This window comes from Panulirus ornatus, chromosome 71 (assembly GCF_036320965.1).
Source record: "Panulirus ornatus isolate Po-2019 chromosome 71, ASM3632096v1, whole genome shotgun sequence".
Taxonomy (NCBI): Eukaryota; Metazoa; Arthropoda; class Malacostraca; order Decapoda; family Palinuridae; genus Panulirus; species Panulirus ornatus.
The window spans coordinates 6,519,261-6,532,643 of NC_092294.1; the positions used below are offsets into that span (position 1 = coordinate 6,519,261).

At 41.7% G+C, this 13,383-nt stretch overlaps 1 protein-coding gene across 1 annotated transcript in view; it reads right to left on the minus strand.

Annotated features, from left to right (window-relative positions):
- LOC139747999 (equilibrative nucleoside transporter 1-like) overlaps positions 1-13,383 on the minus strand; it is a 165,672-nt gene that overhangs the window by 39,199 nt on the left and 113,090 nt on the right. Inside the window, exons 5-6 of the mRNA XM_071660545.1 lie at positions 13,269-13,319; positions 1,094-1,326 (exon numbers count right to left, since the gene is read on the minus strand). Of these exons, the coding sequence (XP_071516646.1) occupies positions 1,094-1,326; positions 13,269-13,319 (284 nt within the window). The remainder of the gene's footprint in view (positions 1-1,093; positions 1,327-13,268; positions 13,320-13,383) is intronic.

Here is a 13,383-nt window from a genome sequence, read left to right on the forward strand (position 1 = left end):
ATTTCGTCAACGTCGCGTATCTCTTGAATTCGTGGCGACATGAATCGAATTCTTTCGGTATAGCTGAAGGCAACAGGTGCGGAGCTTGTGTGGAGCCGATGGAAAACTTTGCCTTGGTGGCGCACCGCCGCTACTGGCAGTGGAAACCATGCCTGGTCGTTGCACCGTTATCAACTGGTGCTTGTCCAGTGTCCTTCAGCCTTTCCAGGACTAGCCTCAAGCGCTCTGCCCTCCGATGGAATTTCCCTGGGCTTGCTGAACCATCTTGCTTCATCAAGAGTACAAGCAACTGTTCCAGCTGCTTCTCCATCTTGATACCGTCGGTAACATCCTTCGGTAAACGAGAAATTCACTGAGTGCGCCACGTTCCGATGTTGCATGAAGTCTGACGGCTTCAGGAAACATGCTTAACACATGCATTTGTTTGGGAGGTCTGTACACAACTGCTGCAGGATACATTCTGACCCAACAATGACGCCGGGGCCGGGGCCAACACTGGGTAATTACTCCATGAAACTTCTCTCTACGTCATCCATACCCGACCACTAAGACAAGCAACTAACAACTATATAGCGCGTCAACTCACTTTCAAACCACTAGAAAACATCACTCGCACACACTGATTCATTCTCATTCACACCACAAGAGGGCTGCACTCGCTCACCTACTTGGGTTCGCACGAACTTACATAAACACAATACCTCCACTACTTATCTACACAGCTTCCTGCTTACAGTAACTTTTCTACTATAACTCTAGGATCCTCGCTGGCAAGGACATTAGACGCAGTGACTTCGAAGTGGGTCTGGAGATGACAAACCTATAACCGTCTGGGATTAAAATACATGTAAGATCTATAAACTTGACCTCCCAAACTACTGACAGTACTGAATAGCAGTCATGGAGACGCAAATCAGATTTGGTGCGCTGGTGAATGATTTTTATACTTGTTCGAAAGGAGATTCAATAGATTTCAACCAGACTCCTGGTTAGATCTAGTTTATCGGTGATGAGACAGGAACAATGTTGCCCTATTCACTTTCTCACACTAATAATGTAAAGTCGGGACAAACTTACTGTGGAATAAACTTACCGTTTTGGTAAGGTAAATGTAGCCTCCAATGGTGGCGAGGAGGAAGGCGTCTGCGATGGCGAAGAAGATGAGACCGCTGGAGATGGGTTCCTCCCCCACCAGGAGAGAGATTATGCGTGCCAGGGAGGAGAACACCCCGGCGATGGCCTGGCCGGAGGCCATGTTCCTCATGCATGAGGACGGGAACAAGCCAGCCAGGCCGTAGCTCGACCCCTGAAAGATTGCCGTGCACACTGACCCGCACGAAGGGCGACCGTTAAAAAACGTTACTCTACTCGGTTCTTCGAAGTTTGTTTGTGAAGGTTAATGTTCAGACTCGTGTTTTTAAAGTTTGGGTTCAGTTATCGTTGTTCCCTTAAATTCTACCACTTGTACTCTGGCATGTGATCTACCACTGCTAATGTAATTCGTAAGACTTCTCGAATTCTACCGTTCTCTGAGTACACTTACTGCTACTGCCGTTGAATACGCCACCGAAATGAGTACCATAACCACTTGAACTGCCCCAATGTCTCGAACCACTATTGTTTTAGCATCTTACAAAGACAACCACTAAACTCCGTGTTTTCTGCAAATTCCTCTATTTTCTGAAATCTGGTTACCACCATCATTCTATTCCTTTCTCGCATACTACAGTATAAAACAGTACAATAAACAAAAGTGCCTGGAACAATCAACCACTTGATTCATTTTGCCACAATCGTCACGGGTTTTACAACGACCCAGAACCACAACAATAACCTCATTATGAATATCTTCACCAGCACGGCAGCCTGTCGACTTCTACATCTTAGGAATATTTGTAGCAGTCTCAGCTGAGCAGGCCTTGAAATATGCTGTTGATCCAATCGTAATTTGATATACTTTGGATCCTGGATAAGGTCCGTTTTCTTCATAACTTTATTCAATTCCAACAATGACACAGTACAGGCTTAAACTCACTTCCACTTCCTCTGGCCACAAGTACTACTCATTTTTCTCGCACTAAAGATATATCTGCTGTGAATTTAGAACTGTACAGAGTTCCCAAAAGGGGAGGCAGTAAATTGTGAAGTCAGACAATGCAAGAACGCAATTACTGCCAATCTCCATTTCCTGAATATCGCTCGTTTTCAAATTTCAGAACACCACATAATTCAACATTTCACTGACACAGATACATTAGGCTTACCCATATCCTGCACTTTAACCTAGAAACCCCTCACAGTGAACACTATCAAATCTGCTTCATAGGTAGATATATGTGCTGCAGATATCTCCTCTGAGCAGTTATTCAAGTCTACAGAAATCTCATTCATCCCTGTGTGGAATACTGTTCACCTATATGAAGAGGCTCTCGTTTCATCTCTTTTAGCAAGGGAAGTATTCAAAACCTTCTCACTAGCCTGCTGATAACTCCCTTCAACCATCCTCTCCAGCTGAAGCAATGTTGTTTTTCTTTCTCTATTCTACAGATACCATTTCTGCCGCTGCTCTTTTGAGGTATCTCGCGAGACTTGAACTTGTGTCCTATGAGTGGCTGCTTCTTCCCATAGTTTTAGTGTTGGAGAGCAGTCACACCAAGAGTGGCCGTTGGGATATCTTCCTACATCACATAGCTAGACTGTGAAATTCTCTTCCTTCATTCGCATTTCCCTTCTTCTATACTTTTTCCTCTATCAAATCTTAGGTTTCAAAGCATTTTGGTTCAAATTATTCCCCCGGCCTTTTTTTAATCTAATATACTCTTTCATCATTCTACCTTTCCAGATGACATATTTTCGACTGGAACTTGCTTTTGCTCATGGCAAAGTGGCTCTTTTTTCTGTACTTATTCGCCGTTTTTCGTGCTAGCAAGGTAGCGCGAAAAGCAGACAAAGAGGCTTCATCTATCTATATACACTCCCTTGCTGTTGTGCATATAAATGCACTTACGCCAAAGCCCTCCATCAACAGTCAGCTCCCACAGAGCGCTCTGTGGCTTACCCTAACCACTTCGCATGCCCCACTCCAGGTTGCTGACAGCACGTCATCCCCTGTATATCAGATCACTCCAATTCTTTCTATCCATAAACACATTTTACCCTCCTACATGCTTAGGCTCCTATAACTTAAAACCTCTTTCACTCTCTCCTTCCACTTTCTTCTCAGTTGACCCCTTCCCCCTTGCTTGCTCCACTTCTGACAGATACATTCTCTTAGAAATTCTCTCTTTGCTCATCCTCTTCATATGTCCAAACCATTTCAGCGCATCTTATGTAGCTGTCCTAGTCATAGTACACTGACTCCAACACCTCACTTTTACACTGTCAAAAAAACAATATTATTAAGGATATCTATCATTTCCCTTACAGTTAACCCCACGACCTCCCTCTTTATCTCTTCCGATCCCACAGTTCGATACCTTGTCACCTTCAGTCTCAGGTATCTAAAGCACTCCACTTCCTAAAGGTTTTCTCATCTAAAATCACATTCAATCAAGTCTGTTCCCCCTTCCCCCTCTAAACCTCATAACCATACATTTATCCATGTTTTATTCATATCATCTTCCCCCTTTCACACTCTTCCAGACTCACTTACCAGCTTCTACAGTTTCTCATTCAAGAGTGAGCCATCATCCGCAAACAGCCTACTGCAGACCCTCCCTCAACATTTCATCCACACATCTCAGACGTAGATACCACATACACCTGCAAACACTCGCTTTCCTCTCTTCACTCTCCTCCTATTCTACTCACATATACGCTTGAATCTCCCGCCAGAAAACTCCTCATTGTATTCACTAGCTTTCCTCATACATCTTATATCGGAAGCATTTTCCACATGGCATCTCTGTATATCCTATCCTATGCTTCTTCGCATCCATAAATGTCACATACAAATCCCTCTTTCTTACTAAGAATTTCTTACACAGACTTTTCAAAAGAAACACCTCGTCCACAAATCTACCATTCATGAATTCCCTTCATTGGCTTCCAAAGGATATATATAAATATATATATTATATATATATATATATATATATATATATATATATATATATATATATATATATATATATATATATATATATATATATATATATTTTTTTTTTAAACTATTCGCCATTTCCCGCGTTAGCGAGGTAGCGTTAAGAACAGAGGACTGGGCCATTGAGGGAATATCCTCACCTGGCCCCCTTCTCTGTTCCTTCTTTTGGAAAATTAAAAAAAATTGAGAGGGGAGGATTTCCAGCCCCCCGCTCCCTCCCCTTTTAGTCGCCTTATACGACACGCAGGGAATACGTGGGAAGTATTCTTTCTCCCCTATATATATATATATATCCCTGGGGATAGGGGATTAAGAATACTTCCCACGTATTCCCTGCGTGTCGTAGAAGGCGACTAAAAGGGGAGGGAGCGGGGGGCTGGAAATCCTCCACTCTCGTCGCTTTTTTTTTTTTTTTAATTTTCCAAAAGAAGGAACAGAGGGGGCCAGGTGAGGATATTCCAAAAAAGTCCCAGTCCTCTGTTCTTAACTCTACCTCGCTAACGCGGGAAATAGCGAATAGTTTTAAAGAAAAAAAAAAAATATATATATATATATATAAATTTATATATATATATATATATATATATATATATATATATATATATATATATATATATATATATATATATATATATATATATATAAAAAGCGAGATATACATAAGTATACGTATGCAAGTAGGAGAGATGGCCAGAGAGCGTTATTGGATTACGTGTTAATTGATAGGCGCGCGAAAGAGAGACTTTTGGATGTTAATGTGCTGAGGTGCAACTGGAGGGATGTCTGATCATTATCTTGTGGAGGCGAAGGTGAAGATTTGTAGGGGTTTTCAGAAAAGAAGAGAGAATGTTGGGGTGTTGAGAGTAGTGAGAGTAAGAGAGCTTGGGAAGGAGACTTGTGTGAGGAAGTACCAGGAGAGACTGAGTACAGAATGGAAAAAGGTGAGAACAAAGGAGGTAAGGGGAGTGGGGGGAGGAATGGGATGTATTTAGGGAAGCAGTGATGGCTTGCACAAAAGAAGCTTGTGGCATGAGAAGCGTGAGAGGTGGGTTGATTAGAAAGTGTAGTGAGTGGTGGGATGAAGAAGAAGATTATTAATGAAAGAGAAGAGACAGGCATTTGGACGATTTTTGCAGGGACACAATGCAAATGAGTGGGAGATGTATAAAAGAAAAAGGCAGTAGGTCAAGAGAAAGGTGCAAGAGGTGAAAAAGAGGGCAAATGAGAGTTGGGGTGAGAGAGTATCATTAAATTTTAGGGATAATAAAAAGATGTTTTGGGAGGGGGTAAATAAAGTGCGTAAGACAAGGGAGCAAATGGGAACTTCAGTGAAGGGGGCTAATGAGGAGGTGATAACAAGTAGTGGTGATGTGAGAAGGAGATGGAGTGAGTATTTTGAAGGTTTGTTGAATGTGTTTGATGATAGAGTGGCAGATATAGGGTGTTTTGGTCGAGGTGGTGTGCAAAGTGAGAGGGTTAGGGAAAATGATTTGGTAAACAGAGAAGAGGTAGTAAAAGCTTTGCGGAAGATGAAAGCCGGCAAGGCAGCAGGTTTGGATGGTATTGCAATGGAATTCATTAAAAAAGGGGGTGACTGTATTATTGACTGGTTGGTAAGGTTATTTAATGTATGTATGATTCATGGTGAGGTGCCTGAGGATTGGCGGAATGCTTGCATAGTGCTATTGAACAAAGGCAAAGGGGATAAGAGTAAGTGCTCAAATTACAGAGGTATAAGTTTGTTGAGTATTCGTGGGAAATTATATTGGAGGGTATTGATTGAGAGGGTGAAGGCATGTACAGAGCATTAGATTGGGGAAGAGCAGTGTGGTTTCAGAAGTGGTAGAGGATGTGTGGATCAGGTGTTTGCTTTGAAGAATGTATGTGAGAAATACTTAGAAAAGCATATCGATTTGTATTAGCATTTATGGATCTGGAAAAGGCATATGACAGAGTTGATAGAGATGCTCTGTGGAAGGTATTAAGAATATATGGTGTGGGAGGCAAGTTGTTAGAAGCAGTGAAAAGTTTTTATCGAGGATGTAAGGCATGTGTACGTGTAGGAAGAGAGGAAAGTGATTGGTTCTCACTGATTGTAGGTTTGCAGCAGGGGTGTGTGATGTTTCCATGGTTGTTTAATTTGTTTATGGATGGGGTTGTTAGGGAGGTGAATGCAAGAGTTTTGGAAAGAGGGGCAAGTATGCAGTCTGTTGTGGATGAGAGACCTTGGGAAGTGAGTCAGTTGTTGTTCGCTGATGATACAGCGCTGGTGGCTGATTCATGTGAGAAACTGCAGAAGCTGGTGACTGAGCTTGGTAAAGTGTGTGAAAGAAGAAAGTTAAGAGTAAATGTGAATAAGAGTAAGGTTATTAGGTACAGTAGGGTTGAGGGTCAAGTCAATTGGGAGGTAAGTTTGAATGGAGAAAAACTGGGGGAAGTAAAGTGTTTTAGATATCTGGGAGTGGATCTGGCAGCGGATGGAACCATGGAAGCGGAAGTGAATCATAGGGTGGGGGAGGGGGCGAAAATTCTGAGAGCCTTGAAGAATGTTTGGAAGTCGAGAACATAATCTCGGAAAGCAAAAATGGGTATGTTTGAAGGAATAATGGTTCCAACAATGTTGTGTGGCTGCGCAGGAGGGTGGATGTGCTGGAAGTGAGATGTTTGAGGACAATGTGTGGTGTGAGGTGGTTTGATCGAGTAAATAATGTAAGGGTAAGAGAGATGTGTGGAAATAAAAAGAGTGTGGTTGAGAGAGCAGAAGATTGTGTTTTGAAATGGTTTGGTCACATGGAGAGGATGAGTGAGGAAATATTGACCTAGAGGATATGTGTCAGAGGTGGAGGGAACGAGGAGAAGTGGGAGACCAAATTGGAGGTGGAAAGATGGAGTGAAAAAGATTTTGAGTGATCGGGGCCTGCACATGCAGGAGGGTGAAAGGCGTGCAAGGAATAGAGTGAATTGGAACGCTGTGGTATACCGGGGTCGACGTGCTGTCAATGGATTGAACCACGGCATGTAAAGCATCTGGGGTAAACCACGGAAAGTTCTGTGGGGCCTCGATGTGAAAAGGGAGCTGTGGTTTCGGTGCATGAGTACATGACTTAGTGTGAACGAATGGGGCCTTTGTTGTGGTTTCCTAGCGCTACCTCGCACACATGAGGGGGGAGGGGGTTGTTATTCCATGTATGGCGAGGTGGCGATGGGAATAAATAAAGGCAGACAGTATGAATTATGTGCATGTGTATATATGTATATGTCTGTGTGTGTATATATATATATGTGTACACTGAGGTGTATAGGTATGTACATTTGCGTGTGTGGACGTGTATGTATATACATGTGTATGTGGGTGGGTTGGACCATTCTTTCGTCTGTTTCCTTGCGCTACCTCGCTAACGCGGGAGACAGCGACAAACAAAATAAAATAAATATAATAAATTTTTTCTTTTTTTTGCTTTTTCGCTGTCTCCCGCGTTTGCGAGGTATATATATATATATATATATATATATATATATATATATATATATATATATATATATATATATATATATATATATATATATATATATATATATATATATATATATTTTTTTTTTTTTTTTATTTTTATTATACTTTGTCGCTGTCTCCCGCGTTTGCGAGGTAGCGCAAGGAAACAGACGAAAGAAATGGCCCAACCCACCCCCATACACATGTATATACATACGTCCACACACGCAAATATACATACCTACACAGCTTTCCATGGCTTACCCCAGACGCTTCACATGCCTTGATTCAATCCACTGACAGCACGTCAACCCCGGTATACCACATCGCTCCAATTCACTCTATTCCTTGCCCTCCTTTCACCCTCTTGCATGTTCAGGCCCCGATCACACAAAATCTTTTTCACTCCATCTTTCCACCTCCAATTTGGTCTCCCTCTTCTCCTTGTTCCCTCCACCTCCGACACATATATCCTCTTGGTCAATCTTTCCTCACTCATCCTCTCCACGTGCCCAAACCACTTCAAAACACCCTCTTCTGCTCTCTCAACCACGCTCTTTTTATTTCCACACATCTCTCTTACCCTTACGTTACTCACTCGATCAAACCACCTCACACCACACATTGTCCTCAAACATCTCATTTCCAGCACATCCATCCTCCTGCGCACAACTCTATCCATAGCCCACGCCTCGCAACCATACAACATTGTTGGAACCACTATTCCTTCAAACATACCCATTTTTGCTTTCCGAGATAATGTTCTCGACTTCCACACATTCTTCAAGGCCCCCAGGATTTTCGCCCCCTCCCCCACCCTATGATCCACTTCCGCTTCCATGGTTCCATCCGCTGCCAGATCCACTCCCAGATATCTAAAACACTTCACTTCCTCCAGTTTTTCTCCATTCAAACTCACCTCCCAATTGACTTGACCCTCAACCCTACTGTACCTAATAACCTTGCTCTTATTCACATTTACTCTTAACTTTCTTCTTCCACACACTTTACCAAACTCAGTCACCAGCTTCTGCAGTTTCTCACATGAATCAGCCACCAGCGCTGTATCATCAGCGAACAACAACTGACTCACTTCCCAAGCTCTCTCATCCCCAACATACTTCATACTTGCCCCTCTTTCCAAAACTCTTGCATTTACCTCCCTAACAACCCCATCCATAAACAAATTAAACAACCATGGAGACATCACACACCCCTGCCGCAAACCTACATTCACTGAGAACCAATCACTTTCCTCTCTTCCTACACGTACACATGCCTTACATCCTCGATAAAAACTTTTCACTGCTTCTAACAACTTTCCTCCCACACCATATATTCTTAATACCTTCCACAGAGCATCTCTATCAACTCTATCATATGCCTTCTCCAGATCCATAAATGCTACATACAAATCCATTTGCTTTTCTAAGTATTTCTCACATACATTCTTCAAAGCAAACACCTGATCCACACATCCTCTACCACTTCTGAAACCACACTGCTCTTCCCCAATCTGATGCTCTGTACATGCCTTCACCCTCTCAATCAATACCCTCCCATATAATTTACCAGGAATACTCAACAAACTTATACCTCTGTAATTTGAGCACTCACTCTTATCCCCTTTGCCTTTGTACAATGGCACTATGCACGCATTCCGCCAATCCTCAGGCATCTCACCATGAGTCATACATACATTAAATATATATATATATATATATATATATATATATATATATATATATATATATATATATATATATTTTATAATCGCCGTTTCCCGCGTCAACGAAGTAGCACCAGGACACAGACGAGGAATGGTCCATTTAGTCACACACACACACACACACACACACACACACACACACACACACACGTATATACATATACGCCCACACACACATACATATACATACCTATACATTTCAACGAATCCATATATATACATACACAGACATATACATATATACGTATGTATTTATTCATACTTGCTGCCTTCATCCATTTCCGTCGCCACCCCGCCACACATGAAATAGCACCACCATGGAAAGTTTTGTGGGGCCTGGATTTGGAAAGAGAGCTGTGGTTTCGTTGCATTACACATGATAGGTATAGACTGAGTGCGGACAAATGTGGCCTTTGGTGTCCTTTCCTAGCTCTACCTCGCGCGCACGCGGGGAGAGGGGGGGTGTCATTTCATGTGTGGCGAGGGTGACTGCGGAAATGGATGAAAGTAGCATGTATGAATATGTGCATGTGTATATATGTATATGTCTGTGTATGTATATGTATGTATACGTTGAATTGTATAAGCATGTACATGGGCGTGTGTAGGCGTTTATGTATATACATGTGTATGTGGGTGGGTTGGGCCATTCTTCGATCTGATTCCTTGCGCTACCTATGTTTATATATATGTTTAGTATACTTTGTCGCTGTCTCCCGTGTTAACGAGGTAGCGCAAGGAAACAGACGAAAGAATGGCCCAACCCACCCACATGTATATATTCACATGTATATACAGACGTCTCGCACCGTATAACATTGTTGGAACCACTACTCCTTCAAACATACCCATTATTGCTTTTATATTCTCGCCTTCCACACATTTTTCAACGCTCCTAGAACTTTCGCCCCCTCCCTCACCCAGTGACTCACTTCCGCTTCCATGGTTCCATCCGCTGCCAAATCCACTCCCAGATGTCTAAAACACTTCACATCCTCCAGTTTTTCTCCATTCAAACTTACCTCCCAATTAACTTGCCACTCAACCCTACTGTACCTAATAACCTTGCCCTTATTCACATTTACTCTCAGCTTTCTTCTTTCAGACACTTTACCAAACACAGTCACCAGCTTCTGCAGTTTCTCACCCGAATCAGCCATCAGTGCTATATCATCAGCGAACAACAACTGACTCATTTCAACCTTATCGCTGATGATACAGCACTTATACAGAACCTTATTCAAATCAACCATCACTATAACCCGGTCTCGTGCATCAAAGCTGCTAACACACTCACTCAGCTTCTCCCAAAACACTTGCTTCTCATGATCTTTCTTCTCATGACCAGGTGCATAGGCACCAATGATCACCCATCTCTCTCAACCCACTTTCAGTTTTCCTATATCAATCTTGAGTTTATTTTCTTACACTCTATCACATATTGCCACAACTCCTGCCTCAGGAGTAGTGCTACTCATTCATTTGCTCTTGTTCTCTCACCAACCCCTGCCTTTACTCTCAAGACATCCCCAAACCACTCTTCCCCTCTACCATTAAGCTTCATTTCACTCAGAGCCAAAACATCTAGGCTCTTTTCCTCAAACATAATACCTAGCTCTCCTTTTTTCTCATCTCGGTTACATCCACACACATTTAGACACCCCAATCTGAGCCGTCACCATTAGTCGCCTTCTACGACACTCGGGGAATGCGTGGGAAGTATTCTTTCTCCCATATCCCCACATATATATATATATATATATATATATATATATATATATATATATATATATATATATATATATATATATATATATATATATATATATATATATATATATATATATTTCTTTTTTTTTTTTTTTTTTTTTTGCTTTGTCGCTGTCTCCCGCGTTAACGAGGTAGCGCAAGGAAACAGACGAAAGAAATGGCCCAACCCACCCCCATACACATGCCTTGATTCAATCCACTGACAGCACGTCAACCCCGGTATACCACATCGCTCCAATTCACTCTATTCTTTGCCCTCCTTTCACCCTCCTGCATGTTCAGGCCCCGATCACACAAAATCTTTTTCACTCCATCTTTCCACCTCCAATTTGGTCTCCCTCTTCTCCTCGTTCCCTCCACCTCCGACACATATATCCTCTTGGTCAATCTTTCCTCACTCATTCTCTCCATGTGACCAAACCATTTCAAAACACCCTCTTCTGCTCTCTCAACCACGCTCTTTTTATTTCCACACATCTCTCTTACCCTTACGTTACTTACTCGATCAAACCACCTCACACCACACATTGTCCTCAAACATCTCATTTCCAGCACATCCATCCTCCTGCGCACAACTCTATCCATAGTCCACGCCTCGCAACCATACAACATTGTTGGAACCACTATTCCTTCAAACATACCCATTTTTGCTTTCCGAGATAATGTTCTCGACTTCCACACATTCTTCAAGGCTCCCAGAATTTTCGCCCCCTCCCCCACCCTATGATCCACTTCCGCTTCCATGGTTCCATCCGCTGCCAGATCCACTCCCAGATATCTAAAACACTTCACTTCCTCCAGTTTTTCTCCATTCAAACTCACCTCCCAATTGAATTGACCCTCAACCCTACTGTACCTAATAACCTTGCTCTTATTCACATTTACTCTTAACTTTCTTCTTTCACACACTTTACCAAACTCAGTCACCAGCTTCTGCAGTTTCTCACATGAATCAGCCACCAGCGCTGTATCATCATATATATATATATATATATATATATATATATATATATATATATATATATATATATATATATATATATTTTTTTTCAAACTATTCGCCATTTCCCGCGTTAGCAAAGTAGCGTTAAGAACAGAGGACTGGGCATCTGAGGGAATATCCTCACCTGGCCTCGTTCTCTGTTCCTTCTTTTGGAAAATTAAAAAAAAAAGAAAAAAAAAGCGAGAGGGGAGGATTTCCAGTCGCCCGCACCCTCCCCTTTTAGTCGCCTTCTACGACACGCAGGGAATATATATGTCAGTGGATGGAATCAGGGCATGTGAAGCGTCTGGGGTAAACCATGGAAAGCTGTGTAGGTATGTGTATTTGCGTGTGTGGACGTATGTATATACATGTGTATGGGGGTGGGTTGGGCCATTTCTTTCGTCTGTTTCCTTGCGCTACCTCGCAAACGCGGGAGACAGCGACAAAGCAAAAAAAAAAAAAAAAAAAAAATATATATATATATATATATATATATATATATATATATATATATATATATATATATATATTTGCTTTCATCCATTCCGGCGCTGCCCCGCCCCACAGGAAACAGCATAGCTACCCACATGCTTCAGCGAGGGAGCGCCAGGAAAATAAACTAAAAAGACCACATTCGTTCACACTCAGTTTCTAGCTGTCATGTATAATGTACCGAAATCGCAGCTCCCTATCCACTTCCAGGCCCCACAGATCTCAATTTCGAAGAGAAATTTTCAAGTTGATGCAAAAACATGTCAAAAAAAACCTCACAGATAATCTAAGCATCACTGGGCTCTGTAGAGTACATGAACATTAGTTGGACAGTAAATCATTATAAACAAAAGAAGACCGACTTCTATCAGTCTTCCAACAATCCCTTACATCAACAAACGTTCTTGATGAAATACTTTAGAATCATTGCTAAAAAAATCTTAAAAACTGAGGAAATTATAGATCTTGGGAAATGAATAATAAACAAAGATAATAAGCCTCTACTTTTACTGCATTTGACCTTAGAAATGTCCTTCAACTTAGCATTCGATTCAATATTCTAATTATCAAATTAAAAAGATCATAGTGAACATCACTTTCCTTATGATTATTATGACCGGAGATAGAGTGAGAGTAACTACACAATGGAAGTTTTATACAAGACATTTTCAAGAAAGAAATTGTAGTAATAACTTACTGTTCATGACGGCCACGATGATCATAGTGATGATGAAGAATGTCAGCTGCCCTGCTGGGGAAAAGCTTTCCTTAATCATTGTCACGGCACACCTGTGTCGGGTGTGTGTGTGTGT